General features: G+C 41.0%; 1 protein-coding gene across 1 annotated transcript in view; it reads right to left on the bottom strand.

The window, feature by feature from the left end:
• Positions 1-597: 597 nt before the first annotated feature.
• NELL2 (neural EGFL like 2) overlaps positions 598-24,742 on the bottom strand; it is a 225,293-nt gene continuing 201,148 nt past the window's right edge. Inside the window, exons 16-20 of the mRNA XM_074942171.1 lie at positions 18,858-18,998; positions 11,374-11,567; positions 10,205-10,381; positions 4,029-4,253; positions 598-963 (exon numbers count right to left, since the gene is read on the bottom strand). Coding sequence (XP_074798272.1) covers positions 913-963; positions 4,029-4,253; positions 10,205-10,381; positions 11,374-11,567; positions 18,858-18,998 — 788 coding nt within the window. The 3' untranslated portion in view covers positions 598-912. The remainder of the gene's footprint in view (positions 964-4,028; positions 4,254-10,204; positions 10,382-11,373; positions 11,568-18,857; positions 18,999-24,742) is intronic.

Below are 24,742 nucleotides of genomic sequence, written 5' to 3'. Positions count from 1 at the left end.
GTAAACTTACTCACATGCATAAGCATTTGCAAGATCAATCCCTTAAAGACTAGCACAAATATGAAATAATGTCACAACTTTGTGCCAGATAGAAACATCTATATTCAACCCTATTCACAAAGGAGAAACAGTCATCTATAATATATAAAAGTATCACCTGTAACAGTGAAGGAGACTCAAAGCCAGAAATATTATAAGGTAAGAGAAATATTTATTTTAATTTTGCACAAGAACGAGCTTATACTGAACAAATTCAATCAAGAAATAATAAGTGCAGTAAAACAAGGAAATATAGATGACTTTCCCCATCAGAAAACATTAAGTAGCCATGCCTGTGCATCACTTTTTTTACAATAACTTATATCTTTTTTCAGAGCGTGTACTGTACATAACACATCTTAGCTGCTATATTCTTTGTTCCTGAAGACATCCTCCCTTTATTCAAATTTCTGCTAGAGTCTGCAGGGAGCAATCAAACAAAATTTGTGCAGATTCAAATATTATTAAGTAAAAATCTCTGTGCCTATTGAAGTGTTGGACTTTCAAAGCTTCAGTAGGCTCAATGATCACTTCTATTTGTCTCTCGATCTTGACATCGTTAGGTACAATGTTACAATGTGTCACTTTACCACTAACCTAATATTCTGCATAATGATGCCAGACACATAAATAGCCAGAAGTTGAGCCTGACCTCAAAGAAAGGTTTACACATCTGAGCTTTTCTCCGGTTCCATAGATTTCATTCTGACTCAGGTAATTGAAAGCTCACTCAGTTCAGAACATTTCTGCACTTTAGATGGACAAAACTGATATGATTTCAGTTTTGGCTTTATACAATTTTTGGTCTAAAGGTCTTTCTTGTGAAGGAAAATTCTGTAACCAGAAACTGCTTGTGAGACACGGTTGTTAGCTTCACAGTTCCTGAAGGCACTGTGGATCCACTGAGCAACAAACGTGACCATTCTGTGTGGGGGGAGGAAGGGGAAAAGAAGAGAGATATTTAAATGGTTAGTATTTTGTAAAGTCAAATTAACAATCAGAATGACCACCTGCAAATACCTGCCCAGTAGAAGAACATTTCTAAATAAATGTATAAACTGTTTATTTTTTAGCTCTTTCTATCTTCACTTCAGTCCCATACTCTATGTAAAAGGAATCTAATGATTTCACTCACTAATCACTGTTGTGATCCATACCATAAAACTAAGACATAGAATTGAAGTCATTTGGCAATATGCTATTTATTTCACATCGATCAGGATTTGGCCCAATGTGTGCAGTAAAGATGACAAAGAAGACAAGGCATTAGGAGTTTTATTTAGATTTGACACAGGGAACCACGAGTTTTATTTAGCATTGAATATCTCAAGTTAATACTTTCAAGCTGTAACACTGTCAAAGGTTAATCTTTGAAGTTTCTCCTCCAGAACTTAGTATAGACATATTTCTATAAACATTAGCAATTAATGGCACAGGATGCCTAGAAAAGTGATTGAAGTATTGAAGAAAAGATATATGTTGCATTTCTACCTCTTCTTCTCACTATGACTCTTAATGCAGATAGTACATATAATTTTTAAAAAGAACAGGAGTACTAGTGGCACCTTAGAGACTAACCAATTTATTTGAACATAAGCTTTCGTGAGCTACAGCTCACTTCATCGGATGCACCTTATGCTTATGCTCAAATAAATTGGTTAGTCTCTAAGGTGCCACTAGTACTCCTTTTCTTTTTGCGAATACAGACTAACACGGCTGCTACTCTGAAACCTATAATTTTTAAATTACTGTAAATACATTTAGTCGATTGAAGTGTGGTTAAAGATCAGGGATGTAAGAATCATTCATTCATTTTCTTGACTGTATGTGGCAGGAGACTAGACAACCATGCCAGCAATCCTAGAGTTCACCTTCTTTACTTGTGATTTGAAATGGTTTTGTGGCTAAGTCAGCTTTAGCTGATGCCTGGCTTTCTGAATTCTTAAAGGATTTCATGTAAACCTATTTTGCAATAGCTTGGTTAGAGAAGCTTATCCTAAAGCTTTGACCTGCCATGTGATGTACTGCTAGAAAACAGTGAAATGAAGCAGTACAAATGAGACACATAGTGGTATGGTATTTATATTTTGTGATACAGAATCAAAACTATACAAGCTGTACTGTGGTATTCGCCTTGTTTGCTTGGATTAGGCTGCTTGGATGGAAAACAAAGCTAAAATACTTACAGTACATGTCAAAAAAGAACATAGTGTTGGAAAGAAACAAAATAGGTTTTGTTCTTTGCGGAACAAATGGTACATGTTAATTATTAAGAGTCTCAGGCTCTAATTATACTGTTATGCCTTGTGATACTTGAAAATTCATAACGTAGAATTATAGAATCATAGAAGATTAGGGTTGGAAGAGACCTCAGGAGGTCATCTAGTCCAACCCCCTGCTCAAAGCAGGACCAACCCCAACTAAATCATCCCAACCAGGGCTTCCTCAAGCCGGGCCTTAAAAACCTTTAAGAATGGAGATTCCAACACTTCCCTAGGTAACCCATTCCAGTGCTTCACCACCCTCCTAGTGAAATAGTTTTTCCTAATATCCAACCTCGACCTCCCGCACTGCAACTTGAGACCATTGCTCCTTGTTCTGTCATGGAAAACCTAAGGATAAGTGATGAATCTAGTTTGAACAGGCACAATGACTATTTGGCATTTCTGTTTCTGACTATCCTAAAAGAAAAGGATTACACTAATGTCCATCTGGTCATTGAAATTATGTGGAGTATACTAGCTGAACTGGTTTCCTCTGTAGATCTTAGAATGGATTCTGACATGATGCATCGGGAGCCCATGGAGCTTGGCATAGGATCTATATTACTCATATAGGGTCATATCATGATCTGAGTTTACAAGGCAACAATTGGTACCAGTAGCCCATAGCTCTGTATAAACTGGTTGTGAAAAAGAGAGACCAGTCTTGGAGCACAAGAGGGGAGAATAGATGGGACATGTTCCACAACTGACAGCCAGTGGAATTTATACAAATAAGCTCCTTCTACACTCCCAGGCATCTCAACAGAATGGGATTCTGATCCTGTTTCTTCTTCCAAGTGGAGCCTTAGGTGTTATTATATAGCCCTATGGGAAGGACATGGGATGAGATCTGAAATTATTTGGGAGGGTTATAGATCTCCATCCCAATGGATCCTGCTCTCCCTCTCTCCCGCCTTCCTCCCGGCTGATCACCTCTGTTGGGGAACTGCTACTGGTCATTCTTCAGTTATACACAATACAAAATACAGTTCCCCTCACATCCATCCATCCATCCATCCATCCAGCTAATGGAAATACTTTATTCTAACATCCCTTTTTTTTTTTTTTTACTTCTTTTAGAAGAGGCAGTGGAATTCACAGAAGCTTTTCACCATGAACCTTTCTTCTTGAGATAATTTGTGCCTTACCCCTGAGGAATATAAAAGGCCCAAATTATGTGGATTCTGCTGTCATTTTTAAACCAAGAAAGAGCAGAATTTCCATTTTTGCCATTACAAAACTTAAAATATTTGATCAACACAATCCTAAAGGAGAAAATAGCATTTCTGGTAATTTGATGCTCACTCTACAATATATATTTCCTGTATGAGGTCAGATCATACAGACCTTTGGAAATTATTTGACCCTATAAGTATCTGCAAAATAGCAAGGGGCTGGCAGGAGTAAGATCTGCCATCACAGTCAAAGCAAGATGTTTCTGTGGAAAGGATATGTTTGTTCACTTGCTCAAGGTGAGATACAACATGGGCTATGATGCTGTGAGATTTCTGTCCTGCTGGCACATTAAAATCATCATCTCGTTCTTGAAAGCTCTGCACCACTGACAGGAGAGACTGCAGTTAAAGGTGAACATTTCATATTGCAACCTTTGAACAGCAAGTGTAGAAACTGACTTCCCACTGACCGGACTAAATGAATTAATATTTATAAGCCACAGAACCACCTGGTAAGGAGGCATCTTGGCTTGATTTTTATGCTCTTTACCTTGCATTGGCAGAGGGTGCACTCTGTGCCGTGTTTAATCCAAGAAGATCCAGTGAAGCGAACTACATTAGTTTCATCCAGACACGTCTTAGTGATGTCATTACGAATGGTGTCTGCCTGGCAGGGGTCAGTGACGCAGTGCGGACAACACTCACTCTTGGGGAGTACACTGAATTCACATTCCACCTCTGGACAAGGCAAAGGCCAACAGTCAACTTCACCTTGCTATTTAAAAAAAAAGGAACAAAGAGAGATCACTTTAGTTATTCTGTGTTGTTTCTGATGTATTATTACATGTTTCTATGACTCAATGTGTTGTCTCTTTCTGCTGGCTGATTCTCCCATGTGGCTGTATTTAAAAGACAGTGAAAAGAATTCTGATGCTCATTTCTTATTGACAATGCCAGAAGTTACATAGAAAGTGTATGTGTTTTAAAAATCAATGTGTCATTCTGGAGGGGTGATGTTGGTGGTAAATGGAAGGGTGGATTGATTTAAATCAAAGCAACTTAAATCACTGAATGTAATCAATTGAAATCAGCAATCAGGAAACTTGATTTAAATAAGGATACATTTCTTATTTACTAGATGATTAATTTTTTACTTGTGATTTCTGTCCAGCTCTAGTTGGATGGAAATTCAAATTCAATTATAAATGAACCAAAACAGAATTTTTTATTTATTTATAAATAAATAAATGTATAAACAAAACTACCTTAAATGCACTGGATACATAAGAAAAAAAGTTTATCAAAAAGTTCGTTAAAATATGTATTGCATTTAAAACTAACTGATTTATTAAATACAGGAAGTATGAGGTACTATGAGGTATTGTTGAGCCACACTGGATCCTAACAGCATATAAAGGCTTGATCTAGAGTTACACCCTTCTTTTCTTTTGAGGGACCTCACTGGGTAGTGCCAGGTGATCGCTCATTTGCCTTCAGGGTTTTCTCATGCAAGGCTCTACAGGGTTCTGTTCTAACATTCAATGTGACTGAACAACAAAATGGCAGATGAAATTCAGTGCTGGTAAGTGCAAAAGAATGCACATGGGAAAACAATCTCAGCTGTACGTATAAAATGATGGTGTCTACATTAGCTGTTACAACTCAAGAACGAGATCTTGGTATCATCAGAGATAGTTCTCTGAAAACATGCACTCAATGGGCAGCAGCTGTCAAAAAAACTAACAGAATGTCAGGAACCATTAGGAAAGGGATATACAATAAGACAGAAAATATCATAATGCCACCATATAAATTCATAGTACACCCATCCCTTTAACAAAAGTACAGAGGAGGGCAACAAAAATGATTAGGGGTATGGAACAGGTTCCATTTGAGGAGAGAATAAAAAGACTGGGAATGTTCATCTTGGAAAAAGAGATGGGGGATATGATAGAGGTCTATAAAATCATGGATGGTGTGGAGAAAGTGATTGGGGAAGTGTTATTTCCCCTTCACAGAACACAGGAACCAGGGATCACCCAATGAAATCAATAGTCGGCAAGTTTAAAACAAACATAAGGAAGTACTTCTTCACACAACACACAGTCAACCTGTGGAACTTATTGCCAGAGGATGTTGTGAAGGCCAAAAGCATAACTGAATTAAAAAAAAAGAATTAGATAAGGTCATGGAGGATAGGTCCACAAATGGCTATTAGCCAAGATGCTCAGGGACAGAACCCCATGCTTGAGGTGTCCCTAAACCTCTGACTGCTAGAAACTGGGACTGGATGACAGGGGATGGATCACTCGATAAGTTGTCCTGTTCTGTTTACTCCCTCTGAAGCATCTGGCACCAGCCACTGTCGGAAGAGAAGATACTGTGTTATCTGGACCTTTGGCATAACCCAGTATGGCCATTCTTATGTTCTTACATGTTAGGGAAGTGCCCATTAGGGGAGTTAGCAAAGTGCTACAGGCTTTGATGCCTCCACTATGTAGATGACAGCCTATATATCAATTTCGCTGGACCATAGTACAGTTGAGCTTCTTGTCCAATGTCTATCCAACAATGGGGCTTGGATGAGCATTAGCTGGATGAGGCATGGCTAAAACCAAGACGATGCTGCAGGTTTGGGGAAAGAACTGACGATATGGCGGAGATTTTATCATTTCTATCAATTAAGTGTGCTAGCCTTGTTAATTATATTTTATACTCATTATATATTATACTTATATATTTACAGCAGGTGTTATCTTCAGCTGTTTATGATCCTTTTTCATCTGTGCTTGGATGTGGACCTCATCACAATGAGCTGGCCCTTGCCATCTCAAGACTAGATTACTCCAAAGCACTCTACATTGAGTTTCAACCAATGACCACTTGGAAACTTCATCTGGTGTAGAATGTGGCTACTTGCTTAGTAAATCACACTTTTGACAGTGACATAAGCCACAACAGACTACATTATACAAGTACTTGGTAGTCTACTGGTGTTTCAATTTGTTTCTGATTACAGTGCAAACTGATGGTTTTGCCCTATAAAGCCCAAAACTGTTTAGCATCTGGCTACACTAGAAATCTGCTTTTGGTATGATATTGAGCAGGTACAATCAACACAGGCAGTAAAGCTAACTCTCCCAAGTATAAAATGGAAGAGGCTGACGTCACAGAATTTTCAGTGAAGGGTCCTCAACTCTGGAGCTTACTGCCCTTTTGGTCTGACCCAAGGACCAGATTAGTTGATTTCCCAAGCCTGTTTTCCTAAGCTTCCCCAGAGGGGTTGCATTGAAACAGGGCAGGAGTAACCCAAAGCAGGGAATTTTATTTGTTTACCATCTGAAGATTCTTCTGGGTATATTTTTCTATTTATAATTTTGCATAAAAATCATAAGATGCCTAGAATATTAGCGCTCAATTGCATGCTGTTCACTGGGGCCATGGGTGTTTGAGGCTGGAGTGTGGCCAAGGGATCAGTATACTATCCAACACTGCCAGTCAAAGTATGGACTTCACAGAGGCCAGAGCTGCTTGGTTGTCCTACCTGTATCACTAGGTTTGGGTTTTGGAGCAGGATTCCATCCCTGATCCAATACCTGTGTAGGTCCCTTGAGCCTGGCTGATCTATTCAGGATTTATATGGAGAAACCAGCATTGGGCCCTAAGAAAGTATTTTGTTTACAAAAATCACATATAATGCATTAAACAGTGGTGGTTTAAGTGGCCCGCAGAGCATGGAGTTGAGAAAGATCATCTAGGAATTTGCTATAGCTTTCGCTTTATTTTTTCCCCTGGAAAAAGTATTAGAAAGTTACTGTTTTTATACAATTCCCATCTGGTTCAAATTTCCCGTGTTCTTCAGAATCACATGATGCTGGGAATGAAAGTAATCTTAAGAAACAGTGACTGACCTTGCCATTTCAATTGATTTTCTTGGATTGAATGAAAGTACAAAGAGTAAATAAAAGAGACGTCACCTAAAACATCCATCTGGTAATTGTATGAATGTTACAAGCTATAGGGTTTTATTTTTAAGGCATTTAACGAATCACATGGGGACCTATTTTATTGCATTGTAGCAAGAGTGAACTTGAAACCTACAAAAGTTTGTCCATTTGGAATTTGTTCCTTCCTATTATTATTCATGACTGTCAGACCAGAGAAAGCCACTGGATGGACCAGGATTTACTTCCGTAGATGAAACCAAGGTAAAACACCATTCGTTTTCATCTGGGGATTGTCTGTGACAGGGAAGTTATCTCTATACTGAACCCAATGTCTTCAGTTAGACTAAATTTATGTCAGTCATAAGGAGACTAAACTATTGTGTGCCACAGACAGAGAACAGGACAAATCAGGATGGCACAAATGCCTGAAAACCCTGCACCAGCAAGGAATTGATTAGCTACAATATGCTCAGATGCTCCTTGCAGATATGCCATCTTCCATGCCGCAGAAAAAGGAAAACAATCCCCCAAATCCTTGCCAATCTGACCTGAGGAAAAAACCCTTCCTGACCCCAAAAATGGCACTCAGTTTCACCCTAAGCATGTGAGGAAGACACACCAGCCAGGCACCTCTGTACTACCTCAAAACACAGGTCCACCCTATTAGATGACCCATCTTCAGCTGTGGACAACCCCTGGTGTTTCAGAACTAGCCAAAAAGAAATCCAGACTACATCTGGCCAATAGTTTATTGGGGGAAAATATTCCTTCCTGACCCTTAAAGGTGACTGGTTGAAGCCCTGAAGGATGAGATTTAATTACAATCATTGTCTTAATGCAGAGCTGAAAGTGTTTTATTGTGAAGTTGAGGGCAATGCAGAGCTTCTTGCTCTCTCTGTGCCCTATGAAGGAAGGGAATAAACAACGGGATTCATAGATTCACAGACTCTAAGACGAGAAGAGAGCACTGTAACCATTCAGCCTTATCCTCTGCACACACAAGCTGTAGGATTTCTCCAAGAAGCTGGATTAAAGCTTCTTTAGAAAGACATTGAATCTCGTTTTAAAGACTCCAAGTGATGGTGAGTCCTCCACCTCCCCTGGTGAGATGTTCCAGTGTTTAATTACCCTCACTGGTAGGAAATTGAGTATTATTTTAAGATTGAATTTGTCTAGCTTCAACTTCCAGCAACTGGATTTTGTTATGCTTTGTCAACAAAATTGAAAAGCTCTCTGATATCTTTTTCCTATATAATTATTATACAGAGTGATCAATTCATCTCTCAACGCTCTCCTTGATAAGTTAAGTTGAGCTCCTTTAGCCTCCTTTAGCCTTACATTGTAAGGCTGGCTTTCCAGTCTCTGGATCATTTTTGTGGGCCTCCTTTGAACTCTCTCCAGTATTTCTACATCCTTCTTGAAGCCTGGACATCAGAACTGGAACAGTGTTCTAGCAGCTGTCTTAAAAATGCTGTGTAGAAAGGCAAGATCACTTTCCTGCTTCTATTTAATATTTCCCCTTTTATTTATCCAAAGATCAAATTAGCCCTTTTTGCCACATCACTGCACTGAGGCCTCATGTTGGGGTGGTTACCTTTGATGATCCCTACGTTCTTTTCTGAGTCGCTGCTTTCTGAGACAGAATCTCCCATCCTGTAGCTATAGCCTGCAGTCGTTGTGACCAGATGTACTACCTTGTATTAAAATACATTTTGTTGAATTGTGTCCATCTAACCCAGGGATTCAGACTTCTCCATAACAGATATCTATCCTCCTCATTATTTACTACCCAATCAATCTTTGTGTCATCTGATAAAAATACTGAATAGCATTGGACCAAGAACATATCCCTGGACTACGCCACTAGAAACGGCCTCGCCAATTGATGTCTCCCCATTAACAACTACATTTTGAGATCTAATTGCACTGCACTATGTCTAAAAGACATAAGAACTGTTGCCTCTTAAAACTTGCAAGGGACATTATTTCAAACCAATGCAGTAAAGTGCAGCTTGGTGAACAATTCTCAAGAAATAATGTATTCAGGAAATTTAATCTTTTTTCACGTTTGTGAATTGGTCGTGAACAGACTGAGTTTCTACCAACTTGTCTTCTGTTTGAAATTGTTCCACAAATAGTTTAACAAATAAATTTCAGGCTATGCACTGATCAGAAATTGCTTGTTGTGATACTCATTTAAAAAGTCAATATTCAGAATTCGCTTTTCAGGATGTGATTGGCCACTTAAGCCATTATTTAGGTTCTTTAACTAGATGATCGCCACTCTCCACTCAAAACAATTTTATTTCACAATTAAATAAATTTCATTTTGCGATTAAATGAATCTTGGCCATAGGCCTGAAATTTGCTGTTTGAAAACATTTGTGCAAACCAAACTTTGATTACACAAAAATGGAAACAGAAAAGGATTAATTCAAAAATACATTCAAAGTGAAATCCCATTTAGATGTTGCCAAAATGCTTGGAGTTCATTTTTCTTAGTGCTATTCTACACTATAAGTGCTACAAGTGTTGTAGCGCATCCGGTGAAGACACTTTCCCTTTGGCATAATAAATCCACCTCCGTGAGAGGCGGTAGTTAGAGAGGTGGGAGAAGCTCACCAACATAGTGTTGTCCACACTTGGGCTTAGGTTGGTGTAACTTACGTCACTCAGGTGAGAGGTTTATTCACACCCCATAGTGATGTAAGTTATGCTGAAGTACGTGGTAGTGTAGACCTGGCCTTACTATAGACTCTGCTGTTGTAGGAAGACTTACCAAGCATCGACACTGCTGACAGTTCTGCACCCAGGTATCTCCACTGTTGTATGAGAGCTCCCCACTTTGATGTAGACATTGACTGCTGAGCCTTGAGTCACATTCAGGGCAACAAAACAGGTCAACAGTAGGGTTCTCACAGTCACAGACCATCCGCCGACACATCACATAGCCACTCTGTTGTTCCAAGACCGAACAGCACATAGTGATAATAGAAATTTGCATAACTCTGGTCACTATACAAAATTAGGCATGTTGGCTTAATTCTAAATCACATGTTAATTTGCATGTCCTTAATTTCTTGTGTATGTCCTTCATAACAGCAATTCTTCAAGCAGCCCTATCCTGAGGTGATGAAATCTATTGGTTTTCCTGAGACAGTCAGATTAACAGATTTTACTAAGATTATACTAACTTTTGTATGTCTGTTAGTAAGTGTTGATAGCAACTTCAAGACCAATCCATCTCTCCTACACCTATTGTAAAGTGTTCATATTAGAAAGACTAAACGTAGCCAGGGTTCAACTTAAATGGTGGTGAATCCTTAGCTTTTAGGGCGTTGTCCCTGTTTTTGCCAGCAGCGAATTTGGCCCGGGTTCTGCTTCAACATTTTCAGCACTAAGCATGAGTTTAGGGGAAAGAACAGCTTCACATTAATATCTGAGGAGGATGGACAATATTACCTTGGGGTATATGAGAGGCTGGGAGGGTGGGGGAAGACAGCTTTTTCCCTTCACATTTCATCAATTCTAGCCAATCTAATTCTGGGTCCAACTACATCTCAAAGATCAATGCACAGCGGAAATCTTCTGTGCACTAATTTCACCGCTCCCACATGGCTAAGGGAGATGGGTGTCTCTGATGGCTCTGTCTTCCTTTTTTCAGGGTTGCACAGCAAAGCCTCCAAGGATCTATTATCCATCCAATGGGAAATGGCCGGGATTGAGTAGGACTGGGATAGGGTGCTCGGTGTTGGGTACAGGGAAGCACACTGATCCCAAATGATCCTGTGGAAATCACCTTTCCTGTGACATCACCTCCATGGTGGAGGGGGCGCAAGAAAAGCAGTAAAAGAGTAATTTCACTGGAATCATAGCGTTTTCTTCCACCCTAGCAATCTCTCCCTTTTCCCCACCAGTAATTAAAAAAACAGTGAACTTTATACTAACCTGGCATGAGCAGACGGAGCACCGGTCGTTCTCCAGAACCCAAATCTGCCCATTGTGTTTGATTTTGTCATCATGGATACAATCTCCTGTGCAGTTTTTCCCATGAGGACATCGACAGTCATACCCACCATCCAAGTTAAAGCAAACAGTGTCATTGGCACAGCTGTGCCTTCCAGTCCCACATTCATCAATGTCTGTGAAAACATGCCGCGTAAGGCTTTTAGACCACATTCAATTAACAAAAATGGCCTTGCTACAGCCAGTATAAATGATTCTCAGCCATTAAAGCCTTCGGCTGAAAATTAATTTGCACTCCACCAGAATAGGGAGAAATAACTCACAAGTTCACACAATGTCTTTGAAAAACCGCTTCTCTGTTTTAAAAGAAAAAAACCTTTATCATTTGAATTTTTCTAAGTGAAAGTTGTTGAGCAAGAACAAGGCAACCACAACTTCTACACAAGAGGCACAAGAGCAGAGATAATACTAAGCCCCAGAAAGACCATTAGTCTATGGAAGCCTGCATCCATGAGAAGCAAAAGGATACTTAACAAGCAAAAAGAAAAGGAGTACTTGTGGCATCTTAGAGACTAACAAATTTATTTGAGCATAAGCTTTCGTGAGCTACGGCTCACTTCATCGGATGCATCCGATGAAGTGAGCCGTAGCTCACAAAAGCTTATGCTCAAATAAATTTGTTAGTCTCTAAGATGCCACAAGTACTCCTTTTCTTTTTGCGAATACAGACTAACATGGCTGCTACTCTGAAACTTAACAAGCAAAGCAACCGACAACTGAATTTGCTTCCAAACTCTTTTGCTTTGCCTAGTGCTTTTGAGTCACCTACACATCTACTGAAAAGTTAACATGAAAGGTGAAGTCCGACCTGTAGTTTCATTCAGTAATAAGGGATCACATGGTTTATCTAAGGTACCAACAGAGCAAATTAGTTATTCGAGTTACAGAGGCATCCATGATCTTTGTGTCTAATATAAGAACAAAATAAATCTCAACGGGGATTAAGCTGAACAACTTTGACACAATATTACATTTCAAAGATTTCAGAGTACTTTAGAGACACATTTCATTAATGCATACACACACATCTTTCGCAAAGACAAACTAACGGCATACACTGCCTTGCATTTCAATGATTTTATTTAGCTTTTCGAGCTGTCTCCTCCTAGAGGGAAAATCCCACCCATTTCTCTCATTTTAGGATTCTGAAAGAGCATATGATAAATAGCACTACTCAATATAAATACATTTTGGAATGTATCTGAAAAATCAAAGGCCACATTCTTGGCTGTGCAAATCTGGGTAGCTCCATTGACTTTAATCATAAATCAAAACTTTATGACAATCTGGCCCCATGTTTTTAATTACAGATTGCACAAAAAAGTGATATTTGTGATACTTACTGGACAGCAGACCAATAAAAAAATCAACATAGACATGTGTATCTTTCACAATCAATCTCAAAGCCTCAGACAATACTCAACTACTTTTGGCTTCAGAGATGGAAAGGGAACCTTCTCCAGACCGGTCTTAAACCCAACACTTAAAGCAAAACAGCTCAATTAAAACTTCGGCTCATTGTGCAGCTACAGTCAAAAAAGTAACAAGATGTTAGGATTCATGAGAAATAAGATGGAGAAAAACATGGAAAGTTATATAATACCATTATCTGAATCAATGGTGTGGCTTCACCTACTGCAGAAACCCCATCTCAAGAAGGGATACTGAAGAATTAAAGGGGGTTCAGACAAGGGTGACGAAAATGATTAGGGGCCTGGAAAAACTCTCATCTGAAGAGAGATTGAAAAGACTAGAATTATTTATCTTACAAAGGAGACAAATAAGGGGAGAGGATAAAAGTATATCAAATAATGAATGGACCTAGAGAAGTTTGGGAGAACAGAACCCCCTGATCTATCTCATGACACAAGAATAAGAGGTGTCAAGTTTCCTTCCCCACTCTGAACTCTAGGGTACCGATGTGGGGACCTGCATGAAAGACCCCCTAAGCTTATTCTTACCAGTTTAGGTTAAAAACTTCTCCAAGGTACAAACTTTTCCTTGTCCTTGAACGGTATGCTGCCACCACCAAGCGTTTTAAACAAAGAACAGGGAAAGAGACCACTTGGAGATGTCTTCCCCCAAAATATCCCCCCAAGCCCTATACCCCCTTTCCTGGGGAAGGCTTGATAATAATATTCTCACCAATTGGTATAGGTGAACACAGACCCAAGCCCTTGGATCTTAAGGACAATGAAAAATCAATCAGGTTCTTAAAAGAATAATTTTATTTAAAGAAAAGGTAAAAATCACCTCTGTAAAATCAGGATGGTAAATACTTTACAGGGTAATCAGATTTAAAACATAGAGAATCCCTCTAGGCAAAACCTTAAGTTACAAAAAGAAAACACAAAAACAGGAATACACATTCCCTCCAGCACAGTTTATTTTACAAGCCATTAAACAAAAGAAAATCTAATGCATTTTCTAGCTAGATTACTTACTAACTTTACAGAAGTTGGAAGGCTTGCATCCCTGATCTGTTCCCGGCAAAGGTATCACACAGACAGACAAAACCCTTTGTCCCCCCTTCCAGATTTGAAAGTATCTTGTCCCCTCATTGGCCATTTTAGGTCAGGTGCCAGTGGGGTTATCTTACCTTCTTAACCCTTTACAGGTGAAAGGATTTTGCCTCTGGTCAGGAGGGATTTTATAGCACTGTATACAGAAAGGTGGTTACCCTTCCCTTTATATTTATGACAGGGGGTGTGCAATGAAATTGAAAGGTGGCAAATTCAAATCTGATAAAAGGAAATACTTTTTCAGAGAACACATAAATAGTGGAATTTGTTGCCACAGGATGTTGTTGAAGCCAAAAATTTAGCAAGATCCAATATGCGATTGTACATTTATATGGATAACAAGAATATCCGGAGTTGCAATACTTAATGCTAACAGATTTTGGAAGAGATATTAAATGTCATGCTTCAGGGTGTATGTAGACTAGTGTCTAAGTATTAGGGATAGGAGGACACTTAATGTGATTATTCCACCCACTGCTTAAAGCAAGATTTCTTGTACCTCCCTCTGAAGCATTTTGTGCTGATGCTGGTCACTATCAGCAACAGGATACTGGATAAACTGGACCATGGATGTAATCTAGTGTGGCAATTCCTATGTTCCTAAGTGAGTAAATCACGACACATCCTGAACCTATTATAAAAAAGAAATTGCTGAACCCAATGTGAACCAAAACTGGCATTTTGGCATTGTCTAACTACTCTGTAAACCAATTTCCAATCTCCTGCAACATTGGCTACCACAGTAAGAAAAAAAAAGTAAATGTTTAATATTTTAAACAAAATGATTAATTTCTAACACTGGAATTCTCTTTATTATTGTTAAGCCATTTTTATGGAGGGACTTTTTCTTGTTTAAAATATTTTCACACACAGGGCTCCCACACTTCTCAAGCAAGTTGGTGACTACCTTCATTTGACTCAAAACTACCACATTTAATGAGAAATTTTGGGTGAAATTCATATCTGTGTAAATGAGAACATCTCCATTACAGCAAGTAGAGCTGTGCCCGTTTACACCAGGTCTGAATTTAGCCCTTCATATTCAGGCACATTTCACAACTTATTCATTGGGGTGGAATTTTCCAAAGGTTTCAATGACAGTTTAACTCTGCTTCCACAGAAGCTTTACCACTGACATTCCAACTTCAATGGGAGCAGAGTCTGGACAACACTGAGAGCTTCTGACATTCCCACCCTTCTGCTTCTGAACTTTCAGCTTGCTGAACTCAGAAAAATGAATACCCTGCACAAGACAGGTTAAATATCCTCAGCCCAAATCAGTGGGCGTCCATATTGTGATTCTAATCCACTCTGAAACAGCAACATGCTCAAAATGCAGAGACAGAAAAACAAACTTGCATACGTGAAATTCATATCTGCATTATTCATCAGCATCAAACTTCATTCTTTATCTGCAAAGTGCTTAAGCACAAATCATCCTTCCCTGACAAAAGCTTACTTCAGCGTTTTGATTTTGGACTTGCAACAAACCACCATAAACCATGAATTACGTTGCTGACATTTTGTTTACGGCCACAACCGGGGCACCAAACACCATAAACTACTGAGGCTGCTGGGGACTGAACTCGGTAGCTGTTACTGCTGAACACAATGAATGTGAGGAAAATAATCCAGGCTGCAAATTTCCAGCAATCTCAGACCTAGGTGTTATATCACTATTATCACTCCCATGTCATCTTCCAAAAACACATAAACACTGCAGCCAGCTTACAACAGTGCTTAGGAAGCTAGTAGTTTGAATGGTATAGACAGGGATGTGTGAGCCTCAAAAGATTTGGAGGAGTGTGTTGGATAAATCCTACAAAATGTGAATAGCTACCCGGAGCTTAACTGAGGGCCAAATTTTGCTTACCTAACCCATGTTCGATAAGATATACATTTTAAGGTCTTCCTTCTCCCTTCTCCTATCCCGCACCTCCCAACCCAATCACATCACATGACCATAACACTACCCAATTTCCCCTCCCCCAACACCATTCTCCTGCTCCAGAGGCCTCCTGTCTTTCTATTTCATTGACAAAGGAATCAAGGCTGGAACACCCTCTCTTTTGGACTTTGGCTGGTTCCTTTATACAAATTTTGTAAATTCCAGGCCTTGCCCAGGTCAGAGAAACCTCCAAACACTCTGGTCCCTTGATACAGCAGAGAGCTCCTAAATTAGAAACCTGGAAGACGGGAGCCAGTCCAGCAGAAATTGCCAGATGTGCTGAAATCCAAAGATATTTCAGCAACAGGGGAAGTTCTTATTCAAATGTTTCTGGACAAAAATGGCCTTGAGCTTTGGGCCAACTCTCTTTATTTTGCAAATCCTTTCTTGTAAAGGCTCATCAGTCGACTTACACCAGAGATGAATTTGCCCCAAACTGCTCAGACATGGGCAAAACCTCAAAATGAATGGTTTTGCTTACGTTCAAATAAACGTGGATGCTTATCTAGACTTATAAAAACCCTTTGGGTCTAAGAGTTGGTCTAGAAATCTTGTACTTTTGTGACATTTCTCTTGCTTTCTTTTTCTGCACAGGTCAGGCATAGTATTCTTTTGCTGCATTTGGGAGCTTCCACTCCTGGTCCTGACATAAACCCGCAAAGTGAAGAGGCATCAGAAGTGAGGAATTTTTTTAAAAAAAGTTTATAAATCTTTTTGAACTTCAGAAAAGCTTTGGTTCAGTTAGAGTTCTGGTTGGAGGTTTACCTTGGTTCTTAGTTTATCTGAGCAAGTCTGTCTAACTAATATTGGCCCCAAGACGTTCAGCTTTCTGAATTCAATAAATTAGGCTGTGTCATATCATCACACTTTGTTCTGACTTTATGTCCTATTTGAGACACAATGCCATAGCTTCAGTCCAACAAAATATAATGCAGCGTGATAACAACAGAATATCTAACCTCCCTTGTGCTGTTTCATATTCTAAAGTTTAGAGTAGCAAACAGTCAATCTGATAGTGTTCCATTGTTAGTGACTGGGGTTATCAACAGCATGCAGGTATTTTCCTGAATTAAGTCTAATCACTTGTCCCTTTCTGTACATATTTACTAACGAGTTGTTGATGCCTTGTAGAAAATCCTAAAAAGCTTTCTATTTAGCAGCAATTCTGTATTTCTTTTTCCTTGGCTTCTCGCTTTTATAGAAATGGGATCATTGTTGCTTAGAAGAAGTTTAAATGCTCATCTTTAGTGATGGACACACTGCAAAAAATTTAGTATATCTGAGTTTTAAGTTGGTTGAACAACCAAATGTCTAGTAGACAGCACCAAATCACAATGTTAAAGCTAGAAGGCAAATACAGTATGACAGTCACAGATAAAACCTTGTGTTGGATGGTTACCGACTAAATATTTTCATGGACAATTAGTTAGTGCATCACTTGTGTACAGACAGATTTTTCCAAAACTATTTGGCATATTCTAAAATCTGTCTGACCAGCATTGAAATTTAGCCAGTTCTTGATGGAGAAGCTCAACTTTACAAAGTCAGTAGCCAGGTAGCTAATCCACCTGGGAGTACAGGCTTTCAAATGTGGTAAAAATACTCTGAAGAAGTGGTGAGAGGGATACTGAAAAGGTGACCCTTGCTCTTAGTGGAAAGCATTCTTTGAGTCTGCATCACTGAGATTAATTCCATTCCTTCCCTTTGGGATCGACACTGCCTACAGACCTGAGCTTAAACAAAGCTGAGCAACTCACGCTGTGGGAGCGTTCCAAGTTTATAATGACCAAATATGAAGGAATATGCACAATTTTGGTCTAAACAAACCAGAACAGAACATGCAGCCTTGTTTGTCTTAAAATAGCCTTTAGAGTAGAGGCTCATAAATGCTTCACGACTAAGTGCTTCATACTAGGAGAGCTGCATCTTTAAATAACTGTATACCCACTAACTTGCTGTTCCCATTTGCTAGAGCCTCTGGAATGATTCTACATAGCACCAACCCCCCATCCGCCACCTCCAGTGTTTCCAAGCTTCTAATGTTATTCTGCAAACTGCCGCTTTCTAAAGGCAGTAATTCTATGAGCAGTAAAAGCAACATCATAGTACCCTGGGAGTGAGCAGTGGCCTATTAGACCCCCTGAATCATTCTTTGCAATAGGACAAGTTTCTTAAAGAGGAATATTTTAGTGTACAAGGTAATTGGAGAGGAGGAACTGGCTGGATAAGCTTCATTTCTGCATGTAAAAAAATAATTTCCTCAGTCTACTTCACCCCCTCTGTGATGTCACTGATGAGAGAATGTGGTGATATTTACAGCCTGCTAGCATATACAGGGGTCACCTGTTTAGTAGCATTTCATTTTGGAAAATCTCTCCCTAACCACTGGACTATCTTTCTTCTCTGTTACTCCCCTTTACAGCCAGCTAGTGAAGAAAGCCAGTCCACAGAGAGGCTGGAACCATCTCTTTGCTCTCTTTGGGTTGGAGAGTAAGCAGAGATAAGATCCTGGCTTCCCAAGAGCAGGGACTGCAATTCTGCCTGGCTTATACTGGCTGGGCAAAGAGGATGGGAGAAGGGCTGCTCACAATCTGGCCCCGATTATTACTGCACACAAGCAGGTATGAGGCCAAAGAGATTCTGTTCCCGGCTCAGCCGCAGACTTCATATGTGACCTTGGACTAGTCGCTGAATCTCCCTGTGCTCTTCAGTTCCCCATCTGCGCAGTAGGGAAAATAATACCTCCTTTCTCCCGTTTTTGTCTTATCTATTTCTGCCCTAAGGTCTTTGGGGCAGGGACCGTCTCTCACTCTATGTCTAGACAGTGCCTAACACAATGGATCCCCAATATCAGCTGGAGACTCTGCACATTATCATTCACAATACAGTAATAATATGTGACCTATTAGACATTTGTCCCTTTATTGGGTACTGACCTTCACATGATTCTCCACTCGGTGAAAACATCCCATTGTCATGGTAGCCGTCCCTGCACTCACAGTGGTACCAGCCAGGCAGGTTAATGCAGTTAGCACGGCTGTCACATTGAACAAAGCCATCTGAGCATTCATCAATGTCTGTTCAGCAACCAAAAAAGAAAACAGGAAGTCACACAGCTGAATCCGTTACATTAGTCTGCTGACAATACAGTATCTGCTGCATTACTAAAATGGTTTTAATCAATATTATTGGACCCCCATAATGGTTAGCAGTAAATCAAAAAAGAGATTGAATTTTTGAACCACATCCAATAAAAGCTGTAGAATAATAGTAAGGCCATACTAATGAATGCAAAGGACTATCTAGAAGCCTTCTCTATTGTTAAACATTAATAATTAATTGAATCATAACAAACTGTAAGCAGTCTGTTATCTATGTAAACCTCCCAAAGCACTAAGAAAGAAAAGGGTCCCAATTCAAGGAATAAATACTATATTTCCAACTATTAACCCCTTGATCTATCCAGACTGTCCGACATAAGTAACATTATGTATTTCACTAGCATATCAAGACAACAAATCCCTACTCTCACTATCAGAGAAGTAATGCTCTTCTAAAATATTGGACAAAACTACTGGTGCAATCTGGCTGCACTAAAAAGAGTACCTGTAGCCAGGGGAGGAAAAAGGGAAATTAGATATTTTACTCTTGGTTCTTGTTTTAAGTAGTATGTTTTCCAAACCAGACCAGATTTCCTTCCTTCCATTTTTTTCTTCCCCAAGAAGAAAAGGACATCTTCTGGACTTGATTATGTTTCCACTTATACCAGCTTTACACTGGTGAAATGCCATTATCCTCAAATGGAGATACTCCTAACTGACAGCAGTTACTCCTGCTCTGAGTGTAAGTAAGAGCAGAATCAGCCTTCTATCACAAAACATGGTGAGTTCTTATTGACACAGTGCAACTTACTTTTCTCCTCCTGATGTGGATCTCTTAAAAGTTAGCCTTCCACTGACTAGACGTCTTCCAAAGACCCCACCCTTGAATGATTTCTGGACACCTTAATTAGGTCCAATGTACAGCAAGACCTGCCCTACTGATATCTAAAAGCTCAGTATGTGAGCTGATTTTATAAACTAGGTGCATCAAGCTGTACCTTACATTACATCCGGCAGGCCAAATCCTACCCTTCCACACCTGTGCAACCCCATTCCCAATACAGACTATTACAAAGTAGCACCCATTCTCAGTGATGTGGCTAAATGATGTTAATGAGCGGCACGTAGTAGGGCAGTGGAAACAAACAGGGATATAAAATATGACCTTCATTACAAATCCCAACATAAGTTTCTTGAAATCTGGAAGGAATTGTGTTTTACACCACATGCGGCACAAAGTTCTGGAAACCAGCAGAGTGAGTCCAAGTCTGCAATGACTGACCTCTTGGCCAATGCTAATGATTGAACTGGGGACCTTCAGTGCTAGAAGTATAAGTTATAGTTTGAGCTACAGAGCAAGGATGTGAAGTGTGCAGCTGTAATGGACCTAGTATCTTCTGTCAATTGGTCACAAAGGGGGACACGTAACACACTGAGCAGTGGGTCACATACAGTGGGTCAAAATCCTGCCCTCAAACCCTGTTGGCTCACATTAATGTGATCTGTTATTTCCAGAGAGGACAGCCTACTCTTGTTGAAGGAGCTAACTACGAGATGTAATAAGTATCATCTCCCAGTAACATGAGTACATATCACCACTCTACCCTCTTATGGAAACTACCCTTCGAAAAGTAAAGTTACAAATCAAAGTTTCCTCATCCCTACACACCACCACCGTCAGTTTGGAGGAGCTGAAGTAGTACAATATTTCAGGGACACCTGAGAACTTCATTGCATAGTCCTAATTTAGCCAACCACATTCATCCTTCTTGTTGCATTTTTTCTATTCAAGCTGTTGGGTGTTTTATTTACATATGAAATAGACGCAGATCTACCCTTTTGTATTAAAGGGTTGACATAGTTACTTTTTACAGTTATATACATAGTCAAATTACCACCATATTGACTTTAAAATGGGTTATAATTAATCACAGCGCCTCTATTTCTTCTCATTAATATACCTCTCCCTGATTATAGCACACACTCTGTCTAAACTCTCTCTAGTTACTCTACTTTGGTGCTCACTAACAGCATCAAACTCTACTGTAATGAGTCTCATTCAAAAATGCTTTTGCCTTTGTCTTAAAAAGATGGTGGCCACCCTGTCTATTAGGGACTTAGGAGGAAATATCCTTGGGTTCAAAAACCAGAACATTCAACTCTGAAGCATATCCCAAGACAGGGATTCTCAACCTTTTTCTTTAAGGCCCCCCCCAACATGTTATAAAAATTCCATGGCCCACCCGTGCCACAACAATGGTTTTTCAGTAAATTAAAAGCTGCGGCCAGCATTAGGGAGTAGCCAGCAGAGCAATTGCCCAGGGGCCCATGCCACAGGGGCCCCCGCAAAACTAAGTTGCTCAGGCTTCAGCTTCAGCCTCGGGCAGCAGGGCTTGGGATTTGGCTTTCTGCCCTGGGCCCCAGTGAGTCTAATGCTGGCCCTGCTCTCTCTGAAACCTGCTTGTGGCCCCCAGGAGGCCCTGGACTCCTGGTTGAGAACCGCTGTCCTAACACACCAATACAATAAGCCCCACCTTAGTATTCAGAAACAACTTTCAGCTGTTCAGTTTATCTAACTCTCGACCACTACAAACCTCCTTTATAATGAGCAGACAGGAGACAGCAAAACTTCAGGAGAGTTCAAGACATTAGAGAAAGATCAACAAGAATTCTGTTGCTTAAGTGAGAAAAAGCTGGTTTGTAGTCTGCGCCTTATGTCACCGGTGTTCACTCAGATACTGGCAGACCATAAAAAAAAAAAAAAAAGGTCTGAAACCTTGGAACTTCCCACGTCACTGGGGAATGTGCAGTTTGAGAGCTAGCTTGCTTGCCAGTCCATGATCTAAGGGCTTGTCTACACTTACTGGGCGATCAATGAGCCGTGATCAATGCATCTCCCGTCGACTCCTGTACTCCACCGGATCAAGAAGAATAAGGGGAGTCGACGGAGAAACTCCCGTCGACATCACGCAGTGTGGGTCCCGCAGTAAGTAGATCTAAGCCACGTCGACTTGAGTTGCGCTATTCATGTAACTCAAATTATGTAGCTTAGATCGACTTTTCCCTGTAGTGCAGACAAGGTCTAAGTCATTATGCTAAAGGCTGGGGATCATATGTCCAATACACGACAGCTTGTTGGGGTGGGCTGAATGTGCAAACCCCACAGAATCAATGAAGCACGCAGTCTAAGGGTATGTTTACACTACGAAATTAGGTCAAATTTATAGAAGTCGATTTTTAGGAAGCAATTTTATACAATTGATTGTGTGTGTCCCCACTAAGCACATTAAGTCAGCGGAGTGCGTCCACAGTACCGTGGCTAGCGTAGACTTTTGGAGCATTGCACTGTCGGTAGCTATCCCACAGTTTCCACAGTCTCCGCTGCCCATTGGAATTCTGGGTTGAGCTCCCAATGCCTGATGGGGCAAAAACATTGTTGTGGGTGGTTTTGGGTACATGTTGTCAGTCGCCCCTCCCTCCACGAAAGCAACGGCAGACAATCATTTTGCGCCTTTTTTCCTAGCAGATGCCATACTGCTGTCAGCAGACGGTACAGTAGGACTGCTAACCATTGTCGTCATCCACCGCTTCCACTGCAATTCTGCTCTGCTGCTCTTGTCTCAGTAGTGAATTTCTTCATGTTGTCTGTCATGTGCTCCCAGGTACTTGTGTTCTTCCTTGGGAAATGTGCGTGGTGCTAATTGTCGTCCTCCACCGCTTCCACTGCAACTCTGCTCTCCTGCTCTCATGAATCCACTTCGCAGGTCCTCTAGTCATTCTTTATAAATATCTATTCTTGTGGCATCCAATGTCAGCCACCGCTTCCACTGCAACTCTGCTCTCCTGCAGACGCCATACCATGGCAAGCATGGAGCCCGCTCAGGTCACCGCTGCTCAAACACCTCGCACATTATCCTGCGGTATGTGCAGAACCTGCAAAAGCAGGCGAGGAGGTGATGACAGCGTGATCACGAGGTGTTTGCAATGCTCACAACAGAAGTGCAAGAATACCAAGATGAGAGCAGCCCTCACAGTTGAGAAGTGAGTGGTGATAGCCCTCTGGAAGCCAGACAGCTACCAGTCAGTCGGGAATCAATTTGGAGTGGGTAAATCTACTGTGGGGGCTGCTGTGATCCAAGTAGCCAACGCAATCACTGAGCTGGTGCTATCAAGGGTTGCTGCAATAGGGTTCCTTAACTGCGGTGGAGCAATAGACGGAACACATATCCCTATCTTGGGACCGGACCACCTTGGCAGCCAGTACGTAAACCACAAGGGGTACTTTTCCATGGTGCTGCAAGCACTGGTGGATCACAAGGGACGTTTCACTGACATCAACGTGGGATGGCCGGGAAAGATGCATGACGCTCGCATCTTCAGGTCTGTTTGAACAGCTGCAGGAAGGGACTTACTTCCCAGACCAGAAAATTACCGTTGGGGATGTTGAAATGCCTATAGTTATCCTTGGGGCCCCAGCCTACCCCTTAATGCCATGGCTCATGAAGCCATACACAGGCACCCTGGACAGTAGTAAGGAGCAGTTCAACTATAGGCTGAGCAAGTGCAGAATGGTGGTAGAATGTGCATTTGGATGTTTAAAAGATGGCTGACGCAGTTTACTGACTATGTTAGACCTCAGCAAAACCAATATTCCCATTGTTATTGCTGCTTGCTGTGTGCTCCACAATATCTGTGAGAGTAAAGGGGAGACGTTTATGGCGGGGTGGGAGGTTGAGACGCAGCCGATTACGCGCAGCCAGATACCAGGGCAATTAGAAGAGCACAGCTGGGTGTCCTGCACATCAGGGAAACTTTGAAAACCAGTTTCATGACTGGCCAGGCTATGGTGTGACAGTTCTGTTTGTTTCTGCTTGATGAAAACCCGCTCTCTTGGTTGACTCTACTTCCCTGTAAGCCAGCTGACCTCCCTGCTTCGATCACCACTTTCAGAGGCAATAAAGTCATTATTGTTTCAAAATCATGCATTCTTTATTAATTCATCACACGAATAGGGGGAAAACTTGCAAGGTAGCCCGGGAGGGGTGGGTGAGGAGGGAAGCACTGGGTGGGGTAGTGGATGAGGGGAGGAGGGAAGGACAAGGCCACACTACAGTTCAAAACTTATTGAATGCCAGCCTTCTGTTGCTTGGGCAATCCTCTGGGGTGGAGTGTCTGGGTGCCCGTAGCCTCTCCCCCACCGCATTCTTGGGCATCTGGGTGAGGAGAATATGGAACTTGGGGAGGAGGGCAGTTGGTTATACAGGGGCTGCAGCGGCAGTCTGTGCTCCTGCTGCCTTTCCTGCAGCTCCACCAGACGCCTGAGCATATCAGTTTTGCTCCCCCATTAGGCTCAGCATTGCATCCTGCCTCCTCTCAGTGTGCTCCTCCCTCCTCTCATCGCGTTCATTTAACGCTTTCCTGGACTCTGCCATTGTTTGCCTCCATGCATTCTGCTGAGCTCTTTCAGTGTGGGAGGACTACATGAGCTCTGAGAACATGTCATTGTGAGTGCATTTTTTTCATCTTCTAATCTGCCCTAGCCTCTGGGACGGAGATGATAGGGCGAGCGTGGAAACATTTGCAGCTGCAGGAGGAAAAAAAGGGAGAGTAGTATTTAAAAAGATACATTTTAGAGAACAAAGGGAAGACTATTTCACACTGAATCAAGTGATTCACATTACATAGCACATGTGCTTCACCCCCCACCCCCCGACCGCGTG

Source organism: Natator depressus, chromosome 1 (genome assembly GCF_965152275.1).
Source record: "Natator depressus isolate rNatDep1 chromosome 1, rNatDep2.hap1, whole genome shotgun sequence".
NCBI classification, from domain to species: domain Eukaryota; kingdom Metazoa; phylum Chordata; order Testudines; family Cheloniidae; genus Natator; species Natator depressus.
This window is presented reverse-complemented; position numbering and strand designations above follow the sequence as displayed.